Raw genomic sequence first — 25,586 nt, forward strand, 5'->3', positions numbered from 1 at the left:
AAAAGAAACGAATATCTGTTAACCTTATATTGCCTAAAAAAATACTAAATGCCTATTCCTCTAGTTTAAACGGAAGCTACTTCGAGCGCACAAGTACATAAAATCTAGTGCATCATTCACATTGTTCTTGTAGCTTGGCCCTGTGTCGCTTGCACCCTCTATTGTTTACTTAACTCTATTGTCGTGGATGTCGACCAAAATATCTTGACACCAGACCACTTTGCTTCGCGTTTTTCGAATATAATATGAATTCTCCAAGAAAAGTCGTAGGAATAACTGGAGTCTTTTTTTTACATTTAACTAGTAATTGTATGAAATTACGTTCGTTATTTACTACTATCCTCACACTAATATGAGAAAACGTCAACAGTGCCAACAATTAATTTAAAATTCAACAATTTCAACTCGATCGGTAAAACGATCTTCATAATATGCATTCTGGGGGGTGTCGGAAGAAATAGACAATTGCTAATTTTCAAGTATCGTGTTAATGTACTTACTTATTAATGTGGACGATTCTTCATTGAAATTAAGCTGTAACCAAAAACTCAATAACCGGCAGAATAAAAAATCAAAGAATCAAAATTACAGACAGTCAACATGGAAATATTCCGTCACCAAATATAGTTTCGCAATCAATAGTATCTGGTACGCACTAGTATTAACTAGTACAGAATACCGCGTAACAGAGTACCAGCATACTACACTACCAGCCTAAGCAATAAAAAAATAAAAAAGGCCAAAATAAAATAAGCAAGCGATCTCTGACTTTTTAAATGGAACAAGTCACAGGTCTATTTGAGCTGGCGAGCCGCGGTACAGACAGAAGAGCCCTAAAGTGGCAGTTTCGCAGCGGACCCTTCAGATAACTCGTACAAAATTTCTATAAAAACGATGTATCTTAATTTTTGATAAAAATCTAAGATCGTCAGTTGACGTTAGTTAGCTTGTTCAGCATTTTTTCTTATAGAACATCGGCTTCCATTTCTGGGAGTGATCTCGTTTCTTCGCCTCTCCACTATTCTTAGGGACCGAGGTTTATGCATCTCACTTTTGAATATTCGAGACACATTGCGAATTAATTTTATGGGGCTAATTTCTTGCTTATATTTTTTTACTTTTTCTTTTGGCGGTAATTAAATATCGTCACAGATTATATTTTATGTTTGAGGGATAACTGGTGGCTCGGAGGCCTTTCCCGCTTCACAAGGACAGGTGGACGAGCAAGGGCTCAGCCAGGAGGGGCGGCAGCGTAGCCGTGTCGAACAATAATTTCTAGGTTATGTAACTATTTACAAGACTTTTAACTAGATGGCGTTACCAATCATCTAAGAAGGTCTGTGCACGAAACTTAAACTCATAATCACTATTAGAATGCTCATTGTAGTAAAATGCTCAAGGTACGCATCTTTGATCATAATAACCAACGCTACGTATATAGGCCTGGAATTCATAATACAGACAATAAACCGCATCTGTCGGTTCATTATTAGTTAACTTTGTACCGGGCGAGTGCTAAAGACCAACTGCGAACAAACCTTGGCCTTTTTTTTATTATAACTTTTACTTACATCTTACATCTGACTTTCGTGTTTACTGACTGACTAAATATCTGACTAAATATCAGAGACTTTTTGGCGGGAACGCAAGCAGTGAAGCTGTATGTAATAACCCACTGCCACTTTGTGGGTGGAAAAAAAGCCTTTTAGGTACAACTTTTTTTTGTAGTTTGGGTAGGTACCACCACCCTGCCTATTATATCTGTCGTGAAGCAGTAATTCGTTTCAGTTTGGAGGGCTGGATAGGCGTTATGGGATGGAGTGGGATGCGCCATTTACGTTATTAATGTCCATGGGCTCCAGTAGCTTAACATCAGATTGCTCATCCACACATGCAAGCAATTAAAAAAAACTGTTAGTAAATTATTACTCTAAGATAACTTTCACCCCACAATTAATTCTTGTAGGTGGTTGATCAAGTAATTTGGCCCACGTATCGCTTCGTAGACGCTACGTGACCAGCCTGAAGCACCGATCAGGCCTAACTACTGATTCTCGATTATTTACGTCAATATCCATTAACCTAGTACAAAAACTCATTGTTGACAAAACTAAACTGACTGATATAGTTTTATTATTAGAAAAATAATAACTACAAAGCCATGATGAGACGGTAGTGCCATATTCAAATCACGTCAGATAACGCTCAATGGAAACTGTAAAGTTATCGCAAAACACGTTACATTACAAACATAACACCAAAAACAAGATTAATGCGTAAGGCTTCAATTATATGTGACGAGGTTCGTTATGTAAATTTGAAAAATGTCTACGTTTTAAACATATCACTACAAATCAATAGTCTACCTTCTTTTTTTGAAATATTTTTTTTTTACTAATAACAAGATATTTTCTTCAATAACAGTCGTTTATTTCGCCTTTAACATTATTAAAATAGAGCACAGGCCGTCATGACGTGCCGCTAAAGAAATTTTTTTGAGAATGAGACTTAAATTTACAAACGATGCTAGTATGAATTGTAAAAGAAAACTATACAGAAAATAAAAACACTGCAAGTTTTAGAATGAAATTCGAAACTAACCTGGTGCATTATTATTAAAATAGTTATCTTATACCTTCAAACGAGCAATTCTTGTATATATATACCTACATAGATATGTAATATGAATCTCGGAAACGGCTCCAACGATTTTCATAAAATTTAGTACACATGGGATTTCGGGGGCGATAAATCGATCTAGCTACTATTTATTTTCAGAAAATGTTGTTTTATTCGTGTTTTCAATAATCAACTTTATCGATAATCAACTTTATGACTCTTCCCGACATCTATTGGCGAATAATAATACTATTTTTCTTAATTGAGGGCAACTAACCGCTTCAAAAAAAAAACCTTATCATCTAGTTAAAATAGATATAGAGAATTACACGTAGTAACGCTCAACTGATAAATCACCCTATTGAGCTGAATCCACAAGTTCGTCGCTCGGATTTGTTTGTGTACGTTGTTTAATTGAATTTGCTTGTTTAATATATACAAAAGATTTATTGAGTCGATTTAGAACATAAGTAACTAAGCGATTTTACTGAATTACATAAATCGGCTTTAGGTTTTAATTGTGTTATTTATTTAAATAATAAAGTGGAAAACATATGAAATATTTATGGACGTGCGTATTTTTGGAACGATGTTTCTTATGGGACGATGCGGAGAGGTACCCTAACCGGGAAAAAACGTCCGTAACGTAAGATTTTTATTAGTAATGCACACAGTGTACGACTTAACTTTGTAATAACGTACAAATTTGTAATGCACATACTGTACGACTTAACTTTGTAATAACGTAAAAAAAATAACATTTTTTATCATTCATTGACCACGATCTCAGAGCGCTCTGTTATAACCCTAGTATGAATACTATTTGGCTGACAGCCCTAACCAAGCTGCACGATCAGCATTCCCGAGCTCTCCTGTTCCGTCCGCCCCGCAAACGGACAGTCTTGTACGATCTTTCGACCCGAGCGGTCAAGTCTTCTCCTATCCTCCTAAATCAGTGCGCGTGACTGTCGTCGGACCTCCATAACTTCGTATTTCATTTTTTAAAATCTACGTAGCGAATCCCGCTATAACATTTTGGTGGCAGCGTTAAGGGATCCAAAAACACGGGTCCTCGGATCGTCTCCGTCTACTTGAAAAGCTCATCGCCGTATCCTGAAGAAAACAAAAAGAAATCACTAAGTCTGTCCAGAACCAGTCCGCGCCATACTACATCCACTGAATCCAAAAAGACTCAACCACTGTATCCTGAAAGAAGACTCAACCACTGTATCCTGAAAAAAGACTCAACCACTGTATCCACATACTATATCCACTGAATCAAAGAAGAAAAATCACTGTATCCTGAAAGAAGAAAAACCACTGTATCCTGAAAGAAAGAAAAAAAAAAACACTGTATCCTGAAAAGAAAAATCACTGTATCCTGAAAGAAAACAAACCACTGTATCTTGAAACAAGAAAACACCACTGTATCCTGAAAGAAAAAGCATCGTATCCCGAAAGAAGAATTCCTCATCATCATCACATTCCGAAAAAATCAAGCATCAACCAGGCCGTTTCCTGTCAACCCGAGCCGAGCCTCAATCGCCTTATCACCGGAATGCTGAGACTTCGAGCTACAATATTCGTCGCCTGCGCAACATTGTTACAGTAAGCCGTTCTTTGTTCCAATATTATAATATAAACAAATCGTATCAAGAATTCGCCGCAGTACTTCCGACAATAATTTCAAAGCAAAACAATCAACCCTTGTTCTTAATCGTTTCAACCAAACCTATTGTTATATTTTCTACATCCTAATTCAAATCCTATTTCTATTTTAAAACTTTAATAAATTTGTTACAATGCCGTCGGACTCCAAGGTACCGAAAGAAACTTTGTCGCTTCCAGTCCAAGTTGATCTACCTTCTGAATCAGAAGACGATAGGCCTCTTGACTCATTCGAAAAAGAAAAAATCAAAAAGTCCTCACAAATGCAACTAGACCTAAGCATACTTTTAAAATTCATTAAACCATACGATGGGAGTAAGGAAACCCTCAATTCATTTTTAATAAATTGCAACAACGCCTACGAGCTCGCGAATAAAATTCAAAAACCAATTGTTTTCAAATACATCCTATGTCAACTGCAAGGTCGAGCTGAAATCGCATGCTCCATTAAGGAATTCAATAACTGGGAACAATTAAAAACATTTCTTAAAACACAATTTAGTGAACGGAAGCATTACTCCTACTTACTAACAGAATTACAGGAAAGTAAGCAACAGACAAACGAAAACATTAGTCAATATGCGCTTAAAATCGAAACTCTGTTATCCCAACTTCTTACGGAAATCTCGCTCAACACTACAAAGAATAAAGAAATTCATGGCCGCGTCGCAATGATGGAGGAGTTAGCCCTTCACCACTTTCTAATGGGACTACACCCGAGAATATCAAACATCATTAGGTGTAAGTCACCCCGTACGCTGAACGAAGCGATTAACTTTGCTATATCCGAAGAGAAAATTCAACAAACTCTGTATAGACGCAACGCGCCCATAGATCACGTACGCCCGCGAAGAATAATATCAAATAATCCTAACATGTCTCGCGAAAACCGTAATCAATACAACAACACTCAGACTCCGCGTTACAATCCACAAAATACCAATTCCAATTTAGTGTGTCGTTATTGCAAAAATCCGGGTCACAGGATCGAGAACTGCAGAAAGAGAGAGTATAATAACAAATTCAAAAACCAGTCCATTCCTGGTCCTTCCACTTCCTACCAAGCACCTAATCAATTTAGGAAGGTTAACCTAATTACCGAACAAAACGGATATGACACGGTAGACTATAACGAAATTCCAAAACGAGAAAATTTAAACGCATAATGGACTCCCGCCGGTGTCACGAGAGTCCAGCATCAAGACACTCTCTCGTGCCAATTCAAAACGACACCAATCATTCAAAAACAATCTCACTGTATCAAAAGAAATCCTCTGTATCCTCTGTATCCGATTCACCGAATCAAAAGAAAATCGCTGTATCCTCTGTATCCTCTGTATCCGATTCACCGAATCAAAAGAAAATCGCTGTATCCTCTGTATCCTCTGTATCCGATTCGCCGAATCAATATAAACTCACTGTATCCACTGTATCCTCTGTATCCGATTCAATGAATCAAAAATCCACTGTATCTACTAAATCTAAACAATCAAATTCAAAGTCACCCACTGAATCCATTCTGCAAACATACAACATTACTACTAATCCTGCTAAACAACACTTACCATTCATCGAAACAAAAACAACTCTATCCTCTGTTCCGTTCAAGCTACTCATAGACAGTGGCGCATCAATCAGTCTCATAAAGGCAACATCTATTCAAAAAATGCCAAAAATCGCAAAAGAAGTAATCACGTTCAACGGTTTAGGGTCATCAGAGAATGTAATACACTCCCTAGGCCACATCCTAATCGACATCCTATCAGCCCAACACCGGTTCCATTTAATCCCAGACCTAGATTTTCCTTATGACGGAATAATAGGCAACGACTTCCTCTCCGCATTCAATTCCCAAATCGATTACTCCAAAGAAATACTCACCCTTGGCGACCTAAGCTTCAAACTCCAATTTCATGAACCAACCCTCATTATACCTGCTAGATCCGAAGTCGTCGTAGAATGTTCCATTTCCAATCCAGAACTAAAAGAAGGCCTCATCCTAGATCAAAATATCTCTGACGATCTCTTAGTAGCTAACTGTCTCGTAAAAACAAAGGCAAACAATAGAGCCAACATCACTGTAGTCAACATCTCCGAATTCGATATAACTTTAAGAAATAATTTGAAATTGAGACTCGATCCCATTGACACTATCCCTAATCATCACCATACTAAATCCAACATTATAAATTATACTAATTCTAACGAAACGAATTCAATCCAGAGAACAAAACAAGTATTAAGCATGCTACGCACATCTCATTTAAATAACGAAGAAACCTCTGCTCTTTTAGAACTTTGTACAGACTACTCCGACATCTTCCATCTTCCTAATGAAAAACTAACATATACTAATGCTATTCAACACGATATTAAAACCACATCAGAAGTTCCAATTCACACAAAAACTTATAGATTCCCCGAGATCCATAAAAAGGAAGTAGACAAACAGATTAATGATATGTTAGAGCAAGGCATAATAGAACCTTCAATATCCCCTTGGTCCTCACCTATTTGGGTTGTACCAAAGAAACTCGATGCATCAGGCCAACAAAAGTGGCGTATAGTTATAGACTATAGAAAACTGAATGACATAACTATTGGAGATACCTATCCCATTCCCCAAATCACAGAAATCCTAGACCAATTAGGAAAAAGCACATACTTCTCCACTTTAGACTTAGCCTCCGGATTCCATCAAATTCTCGTAAATCAACCCGAAAAAACAGCCTTCAGCGTCCCTCAAGGTCATTTCCAATTTGCACGCATGAGCTTTGGACTCAAAAACGCCCCTTCTACCTTCCAACGCCTAATGAACACGGCTCTATCCGGTTTACAAGGTCTACGCTGTTTCGTATATTTAGATGACATCGTCTGCTATTCCTCTGACTTAAAAACTCAAATTCAAAACCTCGCTGAGATCTTTCAGAGACTCAGAAACTTCAATCTCAAACTACAACCTGACAAGTGCGAATTCCTGCGACGAGAAGTCGCTTACTTAGGACACATAATCTCCACCGACGGAGTCAAACCTAACCCAGATAAAATAAAAACAGTCGTTGAATTCCCTACGCCTTCTAATCCCAAAGACATTAAGTCTTTTCTTGGTCTCGTTTCCTACTATCGCCGGTTCATCCCCGACTTTTCAAAAATTGCCAAACCCCTTACCTCTTTACTAAAGAAAGAAACACCATTCAATTGGGAGAACCAACAACAAATATCATTCGATCTCCTAAAACAAAAACTCACTACTGCCCCTGTGCTCGCCTATCCCGATTTCTCCCAACCTTTCCTTCTAACCTGTGACGCATCAAATCATGCCGTCGAATCCGTACTATCTCAAGGACCTGTCGGAAAAGACAGACCCATCGCGTTTGCCTCTCGAACACTTAACCGAAGCGAAGTCCATTACAGCACCACGGAAAAAGAATTACTAGCAATATTGTTCGGATGCAAAACCTTTAGGCCATACCTCTATGGCAGAAAATTCCAAATCATAACTGACCATAGACCATTAAAGTGGCTATTCAACCACAAAGACCCAAGCAGTAAAATGCAACGCTGGCGTCTTAAACTCGAAGAGTTCGACTACGAAATCATTTACCGCAAAGGCAAACTTAATTCAGCAGCCGACGCTCTTTCTCGATATCCCGTGAATCCAATAATTCCCTCTGAACCCATTGATGAAACTCTGAATCCAGAACCTCTGTCTCCTGACGAAAATCATGACAACTTACCATTCAGTCCTATCACGCTAGAGGACCTTACCGTGAATCTTCCTGCTATTTCCGACCAAGACAGTAACGAACTACCCTGTATCGACCTACTAGAACGAGACAATGACATGCTACTTCAATCTAAATCCGCTGAATCCTCTGAATCTACTAATCCTACCAATCCTACTAACTCTAATGACATTCCAAATCCCATTGATCATGAACCGTTGCCCACTACAGCAACCCCACTGACTCCACAAAGCCCAAACTCGAACCCCGACAACATCCTAGAAGACGACTATTCCAAATTCTTAAAAGAGATTAACAAGAATACGACATTCAACACTAAAGTTATTGACCAAAATCAGAACCTCTTAAAAACTCATTGCCAGACGATACTAGTCCCGACGTCAATAGACATGGACGAATCCAACCCCTATGTTCCTGAAATAATGGAAACCCTTTCCAATCCCGACGAAAAACTATACCGTGAAAAACAACTGTACTCCTTCGAAGAGGTCCCTTTCGGCAACAAAGTAACATACCTCATGTTCGTCAAAGTACACCACTTCGACAATTGTTCCTATCCCGAAATATTTCAAACTCTCAAAACGACTAGAAATCATTTAATAACACTGAATCCTCCTATAACTGAAATTGCTATCCCAGACTTCAAAAACCCTTTCGAGTCACACTCATTCGCCAAGATCTACAATATCCTAGTATATATATTCCACAACACGAACATAATCGTTAACATATATCATAACAGCATCATATATCCCTCGCTTAGTGAAATTAAGAAAATACTAAAAGAAAACCACGATATTCCTATAGCTGGCCATTTAGGCGGTAACCGAATGTTAAGCAGAATAAAAGAAAAATACTATTGGAAGGGAATAAAATCCGATGTCGAAAATTATATCAAAAATTGTACCCTATGTCAAGAAAACAAAGCCCTTAGAAGGTGCAATCGAGCACCGATGCAGATCACTACTACTTCCACTAGCCCTTTCCAAAGAGTCTCACTCGATATCGTCGGACCTTTACCTGAATCAGGAACAGCAAAACTCAAATATGTCATGACACTCCAAGACGACCTTACTAAATATTCAGCAGCTTACCCATTGCGTAGTGTATCAGCTGAAGAAACTACAGACTGTTTGATCCACTTCATATCCCTTTTCGGAATACCTAATACTATCTTCACCGACCAAGGCACTAACTTCACTTCAGACCTTTTCAAAAGCACTTGTTCCTTCCTGAAAATAAAAAACCTTTGGTCAACGCCATACCATCCCCAATCCCAAGGAGCTTTAGAGAGAAGCCATTCCACACTCAAAGAGTACCTAAAATCATTTGTGAACGACAATCAAGATGACTGGCCCCGATATGTTTACACAGCAATGCTAAGCTATAATACGGCCATTCACTCCACTACCAACTTCTCCCCATACGAATTATTATTCGGCCACAAGGCATTTATTCCTGACTCCATTTATAAACAAGACCTTACTACTTACCCTGACTATGTCAGAATGCTCCAACATCGTCTCAAACAATCTTGGGCCAAAGCAGCCGAAAACATCGACAAATCCAAAGACAGATCAAAATCCTACTATGATAACAAAACTCGTCCTATAAAATATAAGGTTGGAGACTTCGTTTATCTAAAAAACCATTTAAGACTTCGAAAAGCCCTCTCGCCAATATGGAAAGGCCCATATAAAGTGATTCAAGTTCACAACAACAACAATGTCACTCTATTAATAAACAGGAGACATGTAAGGCACCATTTTGACGAAATAAAACTGGCAAGTGCCAATCCTAGCAATTAGTTCAAAAAAAAAAAATTTTTATATTTTACATTATTTTTAATATTTACATTACTCATGTTTACTATATTCTAAAATCAACTATATTAGTCGTAAGCTATATCTACTCAATTTTAATTAATTTAGTTAACTAGTTACATTTTTATCATCTCTTACTAACCCGTACGACTTTTGCTATGTCATCCTATTTCCTACTAATCCCTTAATTAATTAAGCACCGCTGCGTCGTTACTAACACATAAATTAATCTCTAAATCTATAAACACGAATCGTCCATTTCCAGAGCATCAAGTTGCACAACTCCGCAAATCGTTACTCAGATCTCTTCCAGTCCAGGTATATATTTCCATCACGTCGGAAAAACAAAACTAGCAAATGGTCACTTAAATGTACTAATTCCTGTAGACATATCCCGAATTAAACCCTATGTCGAAAACATATTTCAAACACTTGAAACAGTAAAAACCCTCTGCAGGCAAATCAGAAAAACTGACAATTCAGAATGCCAAAGTATGATCCACCCCTTACAAACTCGTTATTTAGACCTTTTGAAAGAATATTCTTCTATATCACATCTAATGAATAATAGAGCAAAGCGCGCTTGGATAAGCGGCATCGGCATAGCAATGAAATCAATTTTCGGTACCCTGGACGAAGATGATGCTTTGAAATATAAAAACGCCATAAATAATATCCAAAACGAACAAAAGAGGCTAGCTTCATTAACTAGGAACAAATTCTTGTAACCAAATCAACTATACAAACGTTCAATGAAACTTTCAATGTCATAAAAGAAAATGAAGAAAAACTCAACGTGGCTATCGAAAAGCTTTCCACTCAATTGAAAAACTTATCGCGAACATCTAGTAATATATTAATCAGTTCCCAATTCAATATCGTATTTAGCAATCTAGAAACTGCCCTCTTATGTTTGTCCTTCCAATTGGAAGATATTACAAATTCCATTCTTTTTAGTAAATTAAATATTATACATCCATCTATTCTAACGCCGTCTCAATTACACCAAGAACTTGTCGAGAATCACCGACACTTACCTAGCGACTTAGAATTAGCCACGAGTCTCGATTTAAAACACATACATACTTTAATGAAAATTTCTAATGTTATAAGTTATTTCTTTAACAATAAGATCATGTTCGTTTTACAAATTCCGTTGGTAGAACCTCAAGAATTCAATGTATACCTCTGCATCCCATTACCTGTACCTCATAACGCTACAAACATAAACTCCTTCAGCACCGTAATTCCGAATGAGAAGTACCTAGTTATAAGTAAGGACAAAACCCGATATAGTAATTTAAGATCCCTAAGCCAATGTAAATCAATCAATTATGTATACTACATTTGCAACATTGTAAAAATTCTCTCTACAAACGCCAATCCATCCTGTGGAAGCGAATTAGTTTCTAAAGCCATTACCACCTTGCCAACTCTATGTAAAACTAAATTTATCCACGGAATCATAGATGTGTGGGAACCACTCGATAACAATAAATGGATATTTGTTCAATCCAAACCAAGTAAACTGTCAATCGATTGTAAGAACCTAGAGATAAAAGACTATATTATATCAGGCACGGGAATCGTAACTATCCCGATAACATGTAAAGGTTTCTGTAAAGATACCCGACTATTTCCCAATTCTAATGTCCTTAATATAAGTCATCCTACTATTAAGTTAGATTTTAACATATTAAATGATTCATGTTGTAACTTTGCTAAATTCAAAGAAGCCGAGAATAACGTGCCCCACATTAAACTAAACCAACTTGACCTTAACTTACTTAACCATCTATTAGAAAACAATTCAAATTTAATTCCAGAACTAGATAAAATAATTAAACACCCTAATCATTTTACAAAATATGGCGCACATTATTCCTCCTTTGTGTTATTTCTAATTCTAATCCTAATTATTGTATCTTTATGTAAACTGTATCGCTATTATAAAATAAATAAGCCCAACGACGCTCACGATCGCACAGAGATCCCAATGATCATCGTAAACAATCCAGAACAACCCATTCCAAATCCAGAAGCACAAAATACTCCATTACCCAAGACTCGCCGTAACCTCTAGAACCACGGCACCCTCGCCTTCTCTTCATCAACCCCTATAATAACGGCATCCCCTACCAAATCTACTAAATCCTCTTCCAGATCCACTGCATCATTTCCAAATCAATAAACTTAGAGGATCAAGCCCCTAAGTTTATTTTCCCATGGGGGGAGGTGTTATAACCCTAGTATGAATACTATTTGGCTGACCAAGCTGCACGATCAGCATTCCCGAGCTCTCCTGTTCCGTCCGCCCCGCAAACGGACAGTCTTGTACGATCTTTCGACCCGAGCGGTCAAGTCTTCTCCTATCCTCCTAAATCAGTGCGCGTGACTGTCGTCGGACCTCCATAACTTCGTATTTCATTTTTTAAAATCTACGTAGCGAATCCCGCTATAACAGCTCGTTTGCGCAGTACAATAACTCTTATGCAAACAATCGTGAACGAAGTGTACCATAATAAGTTCGCACGTTGCTGAATGACCGTGGGTTGTTGCGAAACCTCCAGTTATATATAAGTTATATTCTTTATACCTCGAATAGAACTTAAAATTAATATTTTTATAATAAGGAACTTCATTCCTATCCGGTGTCCCACGACACCACACATCTTTTTTTTCTCTTTAGTACATGTACCTCTCTCCGTCTAACATGTCTGTAGATAGGCTTCTCTTTTCCATTGCTCACTCTTGGCAAGTGCCCAAAAAATAATCTACGAAAAAAAAGCGCCCCAGTTCCTCCTCCAAGATCATAAACTAAAAATCGAATATTATTAACTGTAAAAGAGACAATAATCAAAAGAATGTGCTGTAGCGTATTCGTGACGAAGTTGATAACCTTGAAACAAAAGCTTGAAACAAAAGCCTTTGAAGTCGTCGTGGCCTAACGGATAAGACGTCCGATGCATTCGTGTTGAAGCGATGCACCGGTGTTCGAATCCCGCAGGCGGGTACCAATTTTTCTAATGAAATACGTACTCAACAAATGTTCACGATTGACTTCCACGGTGAAGGAATAACATCGTGTAATAAAAATGAAACCCGCAAAATTATAATTTGCGTAATTACTGGTGGTAGGACCTCTTATGAGTCCGCACGGGTAGGTACCACCGCCCCGCCTATTTCTGCCGTGAAGCAGTAATGCGTTTCGGTTTGAAGGGTGGGGCAGCCGTTGTGACTATACTGAGACCTTAGAACTATATCTCAAGGTGTGTGGCGCATTTACGTTGTAGATGTCTATGGGCTCCAGTAACCACTTAACATCAGGTGGCCTGTGAGCTCGTCCACACATCTAAGCAATAAAAAAAAAAAAAAAAAAAAATCGTTAAGCATCATTACAGCCTTCTTCGTAGCCTGCCAGTCACTGTTAGATAGACTAGCAACATAAAAAACGTTATCAAGAAGATTATCTTAAAATAGGTCTCCGTGACAACATGCAATTTTTAAACGTGAAAGGAGAATCGTAAAAGAATTCATTCAATCTCGCTGAAATCGCTACAAACGAACGCTTCGCACGAATTAATCGAAATAAACGTTAAATCGGTTTCCCGCCGGTCGGCCATTTTGATCAATCGTTGCGTTCGGGAAATGGCGCCGAATCAACACCCGCGAGATTGAAACGCGTGGTGTGAATACGCAGTTTACTTAATAAGGTTAGCTCTATACCAAATAATAAATGCTGCAATGTATTTCACCGGTAGCTTTCTTCTTCTCTTCTTTTTGAATATTTTTGAAGCGAAGCAATCCGCTTGGTATTGTAGGATCGAATTGATGTCCCAAGGGGAGGCTCGAAGAGCGCGTTTCCAGAGTTTTTGGCCACGTGCCATCCGGCTTTGGAGTGAACTCCCCTTCTCGGGCTTTCTTCAAACGAGGCTTCTGAAAAGTACTTAGCGGTAGGGAGCGACTTGACTGTGCCCCTGGCATTGCTGATATCCATGAGTGATAGTGCTTACTTATTAACCAATCTTAATAATTAATCGGGTGGGCCGTGTGGGACACTGTCTATATAGGTAATTAAAAAGGTGGCTGTTTAGGATTTCATCTGCAATCTACACCTGGAATTAACAGAATTATCATCCATGTCGTTAACAAAACCGAAATCGACTGAGTCGGTGGTGCAGTAAGGACAGCAAGCTTGACGCAGTTTACGTTTTATTTTGAAGTGTGGTGAAAAACTGATACTCAGAATTCATGTCCCATGATAGGGGTAGCATGGCCGTGGTTGATGTCCACGGACTCCAGTGATCACTGAACACCAGCTAGCCCGTACGCTAATCCACCCATGTTAGCTTTTAAAAAAAAAGTACAGCAATATGAGACGAGGTCAGTCATCTAGATTTTTGATTCATTTCAGTCATTTGCGAAGCTACGTCTTGACATTATTATAGCTTGTGCAGTATACAATCATCTTCCCTAACGCCTTCAGAAACCGTTTTACATAAGAATGCGAATTCACGATCCACTGATTCGGATAATAGTGAGTAGGACGGTGAACATAATTCGTGGCTTTATAGCACGGTGACTTGTGCCTCCAAATGAAACAAAATGAAAAGTTTAAAAGTACGAACGAGCAAATCTCAATAATTACTTCTATTATTTATATAATATAATCTTGATACCTACATGTGTATTTATTTAAACGCATTTAACTTATATATGATATGCCGAAATTCAAACGCTTATCGCACTTTTACTTCTAAAATCAAAACATAACATTCTTCTTCTTTTTCTCCACCTTATCCTACTAGGTGGACTCGGTACAGCGAATTTTTCTCTTCCATTCTCTTCTATCTGCTGTCATTTCAACACTCACTCCTCTCTCTCTCATATCGTCGTTCACACACTCCATCCATGTCTTTTTCGGTCGACCTCTTCCCCCTCTACTTTTAAACAATATTGATAGCTTTAATCATTGACAGCAAGTGAAAAGCGAGATGTTTTCGCGTTTAAAAAAAAAAACTTGCTAATTGAGTATTGATACATCGAAATGGAAACACAAAGTATTATATTTTACTACCATTACCATACCAAAATATAATCTAGTTTTTCAACCCACAGACGTCCACTGCTAGAGATGCCTCCCCAAGGCTCGCCACAACGACCGGTCCCGCGTTGCTTGCATCCAGCGGATCCCCACTAACATCCGCCCGTACATGTTGTGGGAGGCCTAACCACGCTACGTATTCCGGTACGCGATCGTCACTCAAAAACTTTCTGGCTCCAACGGCCATTCGTTCTACGAGCAATGTACCCTGCCCACTGCCACTTCAACGTCGCAATCGTTTGGGCTATGTCCGTTACTACATAACAAAATATATATATCAGTGTCTAATTCACATAGTACAGAAAATCCTAGTTTGGAGCACGATGACCGTCTGTTGTACAGTATAATTGGGACTTGAACCACATGATTCAAGACGAGATGTATATATAATTCAATATTACGTGAGCACCATTTACCATTTAACAGCAGGTAAATAAGTCATCAAAAGTAATCGAAGCCTTATACGAAGTGACGTTACAGAGCTTTTTTTATATTGTTACGCCGGTAAGAGTACGCAATCTATCGCCGAATAGTCTAACGAATATTGAAGGATCTAGTAGCATCTAGAACGCTCGAGAAGCACAACGCCGTCTATTGTCAGATAGCGGAAACACACAATACTCGACTTTTGGGATATTCTCGGTAATTCTAGGGATGTAGGCTATAAGAGCGTTGCAGAGATGGCATGAAGTCAGTTAGTAATCGGAAACACTCGAAGCGAAACAACGAACGGATCACCTGAAGCGAAGCGGAAGAAGCGAATTGAGAATTTTAAAGTGTTTGTGAAGTGTTTTAAAGTGTTCTAAGAAAACTACAGTTTTAAGTTGTACTTTGGCGGAATATTTATTTATCCCGAACCCCAGCGCGTAGCAATATTTTCTTTTTTCATCTAAACTATACCGAAATATGTTTGCAATAAAATTACTTACAAACGCAAGTTTCGTTCGTGGCTAGCAAAAGAACAAAGTATCGAAAAGCTCCTTGTTCCCGTTGAAATAACGTTTCGAGCGCGCGAGTCAAAGGGTCTCATCCTTTCCGATCGCAATGAATTTCGAGATTTCCTTGTGGCCATTAAAACAGCTGTCAGATCACTCGTGATGATCCACTGAGTTTCTCGCCGGGTCATTCAGATCACCTGAAGCCAAACAGAAGAAGTGAATTGCGATTTATGAAGCGTTCCTTAAGTGCTCTAAGTGTTTAATTCGGTGAAAGTTTTATTTACCCCGAGCCCCAGCGCATAAAAATATATACTTATATTTTTTTTATTCACCTATGTAATATCAATGTTAATGATAATAAAACAAAATAAGACAGCAAAATTCGCTCGTCACCACACCACAAGCTTCGTGGCTCCACCGAGTTTATATCCGCTTCCGTTTTCAGTCGGATATTTGTCTGTCTGCAATCCTGTCTCCGAAGTAAATCATTACTACTGGCATTCTCCGAAATTTCGTGATATGTATTGAGCGAGCAACACTTCCGGCTTGATTCGCTTTTACTATTTTATTAAGAAAATATAAATTTACATAATTATTAAAAATATTTTACGAATAAAAGAGTGTAATCGTAATTATAATACTGTTTATGAATGCCTAATATTTCATGAAAACCGAATAAATGACTATTCATCATATTAGAGTACATTTTTGACGTGACAACGTCTTATAATTCGATGGAGCCGGCTGCACGCACGAAAAAACATGACTCATTGAGGCGTTCCATTTAAGGCTTGAAGTGCAAGCGAGAGCGCGCGACAAAGAAGCACAATCGTCCTCCGCGTTCGGCAGCGTTCGACAACTGTCTCTCTCCTACCTGAGTGAGCGATGCATCCGCGTGGACAGCTGCTATACAATAATACATTTACATGTTTTCGTCAAGAATGAAGTGCAGTGAAAAGTGAATATGGTGTCAATTGTCCATACGAAAAATCTATCAAACAAATAAAATTAAAATTTTCTTTTGAAAAATGAAACCATTCCATCAGTATTTTCTTATGACGTTATCACGTTCAACTATTGTCAGTAAACCGAATTTACAGACAACCGATTTTTTTTGTTATCATATTGAATTTTTTCGTAAAGTACCGCCACTACTAATGCTATTGAATTTATAACTTTGTATCTAAAGGTATCCTATACAGAGCAGACTATACAGGATCCTACTGTAGATGAACCAAGCATCAAATGCGCGGAGCAAGCGCCCTTTATTTTCATTATTTTATTTCAGATACAGAATAGATATAAATAGATAGAATTCATTTTTGAAGTGAAACTTCTTTATCGGCGTTGGAAAAAAATTTACCGTCACATTTTTCGGTTACGCGTCACATTTTTGAAGTGAAACTTCCTTATCGGCGTTGGAAAAAAATTTACCGTCACATTTTTCGGTTACGCGTCACATTTTTCCGTTACGCGCCATCTTTTTTGTATTCATGTCTATGATAATAAAATCCTTTTGTTTAAACTTTATCTAATTTAACTTTTTTGTATTCATGTCTATGATAATAAAATCCTTTTGTTTAAACTTTATCTAATTTAACTTTATTTAACCAATTTCTAGAAAGTTGCATGTAGATCATTTTTCGAAAAATAAGGCCATAAAGAAGTTTCACTTCTTACGTGTGTACACTAGTACACGCACACATTTTTTTCCGTTACGCGCCATCTTTTTTGTATTCATGTCTATGATAATAAAATCCTTTTGTTTAAACTTTATCTAATTTAACTTTTTTGTATTCATGTCTATGATAATAAAATCCTTTTGTTTAAACTTTATCTAATTTAACTTTATTTAACCAATTTCTAGAAAGTTGCATGTAGATCATTTTTCGAAAAATAAGGCCATAAACAAGTTTCACTTCTTACGTGTGTACACTAGTACACGCACACATTTTTTTTATTTGTTTATTGCTTAGATGGGTAGACGAACTCACAGTCCACCTGGTGTTAGTGGTTACTGGAGCCCATAGACATCTAGAACGTAAATGCGCCACTCATCTTGAGATAAAAGTTCTAAAGTCTCAGTATAGTTACAACGGCTGCCCCACCCTGCAAACCGAAACGCATTACTGCTTCACGGCAGAAATAGGCGAGGTGGTGGCACCTACCCGTGCGGACTCACAAGAGGTCCTACCACCAGTAAAAGTTTTAAGTAACCAATAGCTAAAGTTTTAGTAACAAATACCCAGTTTTAGTAAAAAATAGCTAAAGCTAAGTTCGGCTCATACTCTCTACCATCTTATTTCCATTTTCATATCCGCAGCCGACAGACAGACTTCGCTGACTGTAAAAAATTCGAAATTAATACTTACAGGACCGCTCGATCGGAGGGGAAATTGAAACTTTTAGATTTCATATCACGTAGCGAGTCCGACTGCGAAGTCCGAGGGGAGAGACGGGTTCTTTATACACTTACTGTGAATCTGATGGATTTTTGATGAAAAGACGCAAAAAAGCCACCGCTCTTTTGCAGACATAAAAGCAATATACATTTACTAAGTTCAACAGAAATTTGTGTCGTTTTAATGAGCTCGTGTTTCGTAATATTCCTACAATAAAACATTAAGGCTTCTTCTTCTTATCAGCCCACAGACGTCCACTGCTGGACATAGGCCTCCCCCAAGCCTCCCCACAAAGACGCGCTGCATGCATCTAGCAGATCCCCGTCTGCGCTGCATGCATTTAGCGGATCCCCGCGAACCTCGATAGATCATCGGTCCATCTTGTGGGAGTCCTACCCACGCTACGTTTTCCGGTACGCAGTCGCCACTCAAGAACTTTCTGGCCCCAACGGCCTTCCGTTCTACGAGCAATGTGCCCTGCCCACTGCCACTTCAACGTTGCAATCCTTTGGGCTATATCGATTACCATGGTTTTCCTGCGAATCTCCTCATTTCTGATTTGATCTCGCAGGGAAACTCCGAGCATAGCCCTCTCCGTTGCTCTTTGGGTGACCTTGAGCCTTCTCATAAGGTCCATTGTAAACGACCACGTCTCAGTGCCATATATATCACTGGCAACACACACTGGTAAAGACTTTCGTCTTGAGACACTGTGGTATTTGTGATGAGAAGATTTTACGTAACTTTCCGAACGCTGCCCATCCGAGCTGGATTCGACGGTTGACCTGTTTTTCGGAGTTGGACTTACCTAGCTGGACAGTGTGTCCCAGGCGTAGAGCTTCCGATCTTTACTGGAGTGGGCGCTACATGAGCATTCAACATAATTTTTGTTATTTCCATGTTCACATTCAGACCCACTCGGATAGAATATATTATTATGAACATATGAAGGCTGACAAGGCATAATTGTATCTCTAAATAAATCTATAAATTGAGTTAAATGTGTAACGGATAACTGTCATAGAAAAAAAATAATTAACCGATGCCTGAATCACATTATGAAAAATTTCAAGATATATGTTGAGGCATACAAGTTTCGGACAACAACATTCGGCCCGGCGGTCTACCGAGCAATTTCATACGCTCGGTAGAAGATCTTTGCTTTTTCGATTTCTTCAAAAATCTATAACCAGGTCAAGTGAAAAACATGTGGAACCCGGTTACGCGCATTGTGAGTATTGTACCTATCGCGAATTTAATGAAAAACATAAAAAATATATCGTATAACTACGTATGGCACGTTGATAGTACTGCCACGACAGAAGTGTCCCTGGAGAGCCTACAAAAACTGTACCTTGTGTTTCGTAGTCGCAAACCGACAAACTCACACAAATTCGTTTTTAATTACACGGATTATCATTTTTCGTAAGTGAAGCCGGCTGTGTCTTTCAAAGAGTGAAATAAGCGGGATCACAATGGTAGTTTAACGCAGTTCATGAGGACATAATTGACAAAAAAATTATAGTAAGCAGCGGCTTGGCTCTGCCCCTGGCATTTCTGAGGTCCATGGACGACGGTAACTACTCACCTTAGATGGGCCGTATGTTCGTCTATCTATAAGAGCAATAAAGAAAAATAAATGCATTGTCGATTCTCCCATACAACTCTAACGCGTAAACTCCGTGATTGAGAGGGACAATTCATTAAATTAACTAAAACAATTTATAAACTGCAGACAGTAACGCGGAGTCACTCCTAATCAACTAATTAAACAGAGAGGGCGTTCTGCTAACAAATTGACAAAGTCACTCTGCTAATTAAATCAGTTATTCTAAGCATTCTCTTAGTTAAATTCGTCGTGATCTTGCGTATTATTTACAATCTAATTCATTTTCTAAACACATCGATTCTATTTTCTTTTTTTTTCCTACCTAAGCTGATGGACTGTATAGAGACCATGTCAGCGTGGCCGGGCTAGTAGATGAGCTCACGGGGCTCAAACCTGACGATGTTGCTAACACGAACCCTAGCAAGAGCCGTACTTCGCAGAATCTATCACCGGATCGGAAACGCGACCCACTGAGAAGATCCGGCGAGAAACTCAGTAGGCTAGGATTCTACGAGAAACGTTTGTAGCCACTGGAATGATATTGTTATGCCGGTAAAAGTAACGCCATCTATCGCCGAATAGTCGAACGAATATCGAAGGATCTAGTAACATCTAAGAACATATATCTAGTAACATCTCGAGAAGTACAACACCATCTATTGTCAGATAGCGGAAACAGAATACTCTAACTGTGTGGAATTTTCTCAATAATTCTAGGGATGTGGTATCGGCTATAAAATAAAAGCGTTGCAGTATTTATGGCCAGACTAAGTATACTGCTGGCTTATATACTATTTTTTTTTTTATTGCTTCGATTGGTGTACGAGATCACAGCCCACCTGGTGTTAAATGGTTACTGGAGCCCATAGACATCTACAATGTAAATGCGCCACCCACCTTGAGATATAAGTTCTAAGGTATCAAGTATAGTTACAACGGCTGCCCCACCCTTCAAGCCGAAACGCATTACTGCTTTACGGCAGAAATAGGCTGGGTGGTGGTACCTTCCCGTGCGGACTCACAAGAGGTCCTACCACCAGTAGGGTTCCCGAGCCACTCATTCAGTGATGAACCTTCCCTGTCATAGTACTATGAACGTACGATAGGCGGCGCGTGAGCAGTTTCAAAACATCAAGCTCTTCATACAATTAGTCATCAGAGCGCAGCTAGAGAGATATTAAAAAAAAGAAACGAGAAAGAAATCGCGTTAAAGATGGAGGCGAAGTTGATTTATTCAATTCAATTGTCCTTTTTCGCATCAAACATAGAAATGGCTGGTTCAGAAATTCGTATTAATGCTGTTTCCATGTTAACGTTGTTATTGACGGTGTCCACGGACGTAACCGCGCTTGGTGGTAATTATATAGGTATATTATTTATAACTCACATCACCACAAATTCGGCAGCGTGTTAGCAGAAACCATTAGTTACGGTTACAAAATCACACATCAACAATTTCAGTCAATTCGGAGCTCAATCGAATAGAAACGCATAGACATATTTGCATAACTTTTCTTAGAACTGTCGTTAAATTGAAATCCCATAAAGCTACATATGTGTACATTGAACACATCTTTATAGAACATAATACGTGAATATAATTCTAAAGTATGACATACTCGTAGTTCGGTAGGTAGCGGCTTGGCTCTACCCTTGGCATTGCTGAAGTCCGTGGGCAACGGTAACCACTCACCATCAGGTCGGCCGTATGCTCGTCTGCCTACAAGGGCAATAAAAAAAATATTAGAACAGCGCCCCTAGCGGCAAATGGTGGGAATCTACTACAACTTCATACAAATTTGAGTTAACGCGGTTTAAAAATACTCATGCATAGAAGTGTGGAGATAGAATAGAAATACTTCATAATAGAAATTATTAAATACCTACATTATGCACCTTAAGTGAACGAGCTTACGAGATACCATGTGTTAAGGGGCTACCAGAGCCAGTGACCTTAATACCTGAGAACTTAAATACAATGAGAACTGAATTATCTTTGTAGGTGCAGAGATTCCAAAAGATACATGGACGTTGGCCCTTCTTACAACATTCGTAGAGCCCAAAACGCGAGCAGAAAAACCGATAAAACACTTATTCAATTACCATTGAAACTCGATTGATTCAGTGCATCCGAAACTCGAACAAAAAACGTTTCATTTTGAAACATTCCTTTGACAAAAATACGCGCGCCATTCCCCAATCAAAGCTACGGCGCGAGAACGTCACGTGTCAAATTGAAAATTGATTAATTTGACAGTTGGGTTTTAGCGCCAATTTATTTTGTGCGGTACTTTTTACGAATCTTTTGTTTTCGACTTTACGGAGAACAAAATTGAGTCCGAATAGATTTGTATTATAGCCCAACATGAAGCTTCAGAATTCACATTATGTTGTCTATTGAATTTCCGTAAAAGCCGTGAATTCGCACAAACAGTATAACGCGTGCCAAATCCCGATCTCAGCTCTTATTTGGAACCTCTTCGTCTACGGAGGAAATTAGTTTATCTGCGTACTTTGTAGCATATGCTTCATCCGTGAGGACTTGTGTAAGGTATTGTTAGCGTCATCTCCTTTTACCACTGTAGGAACTTCACATCCACAGCATAGAAGCACTGCGATCCGTTATTGTTAAGAGCTATATTTCTTATTTTGCATTTAATTTGAAAATAATCATATGGGACATAATGTAACGAATATGCTTAATTATATGGTTAATTTACTCGCCGAGCCCTTCGTCGCAAGCGAGTTCGACGAGAACGATGACCGGTGCTTGAGGTTCATAAAAGCACCGTTAGTCGATCGGGAGGATCCGAAATGACGTGTTTTGGGCGACGTCGACTATTTTCCATTCGGTCCGCAGGATCGAAAATGCACAACTGTGATGAATCTAATGATATTGTTATGTTGTTATGTTATGAATATTGTTATGTTGGAATTCGTCAAACAGAGGTGTAAAGTATGCCAAAGAACTAAATATACATGATTACATATATGAGTCGTCTATTATCAAAGGTGGCAATCTGTGCATTTGGACAAAAAAAAATTATTGATATGTCAATACAGATTGATTTGAATATAATCGTCTCCTTCAAAGAATACGGTCAAAACCTGCACTAAATAAAGGTTAATAGTTAACCTGTTATTTATCTAAGATGTCGTTCCGAAGAGTTTTGTGACTGCCAATGGAATACAAAGTCAATAATTCGTTTTTCTGATTTACCAATCATTGTCCAAAAGTCAGATTGCCGGCTTTGATAATAGTCGACTCATATACTCTCTCTCAAAAAACCTTATTGATCTCCTTCGGCAGTCGGATAAAAATATATTTAAATAACAATTCCTTACATATTTTTCCCTATCAAATAATTTTTTTATGAATTAAAATCGAGTAATTAGTAGTTACACAAGCGCTAAACCTTTAAAAAAAAAAAAATCTACCGAATGTACAAAATGAAACACAGCTGATTAAAAATCACGAATCGACTTTTGTTTAAAAAAAAGACTTAATGAATAATTAAACGTGAATTGCGAAAGTGATCCCGAACAAATGCCTCGACAAAGTTTTCCCATAACATGCAAATTTAGAAAGTTCGAGCTAATTGCTTGAAAAACTTCGGCCCTTCCGTGCTGTTGTGGTTAATTAAACAGGAGCTTACGTTTCAAATTTCAATTATAAATTTTTTTTAAATTGCAATTTTCATTGTACTCTTCGCCCAGCGGAATGAAATGTCTCATATATCTTTGGAACGGTAAAGTTAAAGAGACTTGGCAAACACTATAATAAAGTAAGGTAATTTTTCTATGTAACTTTATTAATAAGTTAAAATATATATAATGAAATAAATATGCTAATAAAGTTTATCAAAACAAACGATGTTTAGTCCACTTTTGAATACCATCAGCGCAATCCAACCACGTCACATCGAAATGTGGCACACGGCGCAGTGATCCTTTGCCTATTTCTAATGACAGTAAAGACTACTAAGAACCATAGATAAGACAAGAACGAATAAAAGGTAAGTTTCTCTTTACTTCATTCACAAAAAAGAACTATACGATAACGTAGAAGTTTTGTAAGGGCGTAACTTCTACAATTTACTTTGTTCAAGGGAAGTCGCTCCTTCACGCAGGATTACGTTGAATCTGAACCAAATTGAGGATTTACCCGTCTCGTTGGAGAGAGTAGGGGTGACACTGAATTTACTATACACCGTAAATCGATTCAAAGCCAGGTGATGTATCTTCTCAATCCATCTGAATATTCAGAAAGACACGTGCTGTTTTCTTTATTGCCCTTTTGGATGTTTTTTTTTTATTGAGTATTTATTTGTGGCCCGTAGGCCTTTCCAGATTCACAAGGACAGGTGGGCGAGCAAGGGCTCAGCCAGATTCCTTTTGGATGTTAAAGACAAATTGAAGGTCTTTAGCGTGCGGGTGACATCGCTCAGTAGACCGACAGTCCAAATGCTCTGTTCTGAACATGTTTTTTTATTCCTTATCAAGTGGGTAGACGAGCTCACGGCCCACCTGGTGTTAAGTGGATACCGGAGCCAATAGACATCTACAACGTAAATGCCACCACCAACCTTGAGATCTGATTTCTAAGGCCTCAGTTCTTACAGTACAACGGCTGCCCCACCCTTCAAACCGAAACGCATTACTGCTTCACGGCAGAAAGGTGGTGGTACCTACCCGTGTGGACACACAAGACATCCTACTTTTTTTTCCTACCTATTCTAATAACCTCGAGGGGCTATTCTAGATTCGACGAATTAGTAGGTGAGCTCACGGAGTTCAAACCTGACGACGTTGCTGACACGAACCCTACCTAGCAAGAGCCGTGCTACGCAGAATCTACTACCGGATCGGAAACGCGACCCACTGAGAAGATCCGGCGAGTATCTCAGTGGGCTGATATCCTACCAGTAAAATTGTACTTATGCAAAACTTTCTTGAAAATACCGTCAGCGAGATTCAAGCATCTGTCAAATATTTTATGTTCTATTCAAATAATCATCTTCAAAAGACAAAACTTTCTATTTTCAATAACTTTTGCCTCCCAGACTGCAATGATCTGTAATCGAAGCATTTATTGTTAGAAGTTTTAATATTTTCAAATTACTGGTTCAATATTCAAATATGGATCAAATGTAACCCGAAAATAAATGTCAGAGTTTCCCGCGATCCCGCGAGACCATAGATTTTCCGCGCCAATTGGATAATAAAAAGTTACAATGCGTAAAACACTCCTCCTCCTCCTTCAGTCGACCGCTCATTGCTGAGCCTCGTGATGCACCCGCCTGTGACCTTATTTAAATTTGAAGCCACTTATGTCGGTCTGTGGCACAGTGAAGGCCGCGGCTCAGTCTCGTATCCAAACACTCGGACACTTGCTCACTCTCTTTTTTGGCTCCGACCTCTGGATCGTCTTCCGTCGACTTTACCCATCACTATGAGTCTCTCCAGGTTCTCAGAGGGTTTTCTTGCTATATGACCAAAATACTGGAGCACTCTTTATATAGGCTTTATAAGGCTCTATATAGGCATAGGTATTATTATGGTGGATAGCCTCAGGTCAACTTTTAGCTCGTTGAGGATGGAAGCGTTCGTCCGGAAAACCGTCCAAGGGATGTGTAACAAACGTCACCACCACCACATTTCAAACGCGTCTATGCGT

The 25,586-nt window shown here is 38.7% G+C and overlaps 1 protein-coding gene across 1 annotated transcript; it reads left to right on the top strand.

Moving 5' to 3' along the window:
• The first annotated feature begins 3,446 nt into the window (after nt 1–3,446).
• LOC134199618 (uncharacterized) lies at nt 3,447–12,339 on the top strand. Its single transcript, XM_062670865.1, has 2 exons — nt 3,447–4,227; nt 10,122–12,339. The coding sequence occupies exon 2, from the start codon at nt 10,947–10,949 to the stop codon at nt 11,937–11,939; it is 993 nt and encodes a 330-aa protein (XP_062526849.1). The 5' UTR covers nt 3,447–4,227; nt 10,122–10,946; the 3' UTR covers nt 11,940–12,339.
• The last annotated feature ends 13,247 nt before the right edge of the window (nt 12,340–25,586 follow it).

Source organism: Bombyx mori, chromosome 11, assembly GCF_030269925.1.
Source record: "Bombyx mori chromosome 11, ASM3026992v2".
Classification (NCBI taxonomy): Eukaryota; Metazoa; Arthropoda; class Insecta; order Lepidoptera; family Bombycidae; genus Bombyx; species Bombyx mori.

Bases quoted from the DNA above. Each gene is read 5' to 3' on its own strand.
- LOC134199618 (XM_062670865.1), top strand. From the start codon at position 10,947: ATGAAAATTTCTAATGTTATAAGTTATTTCTTTAACAATAAGATCATG.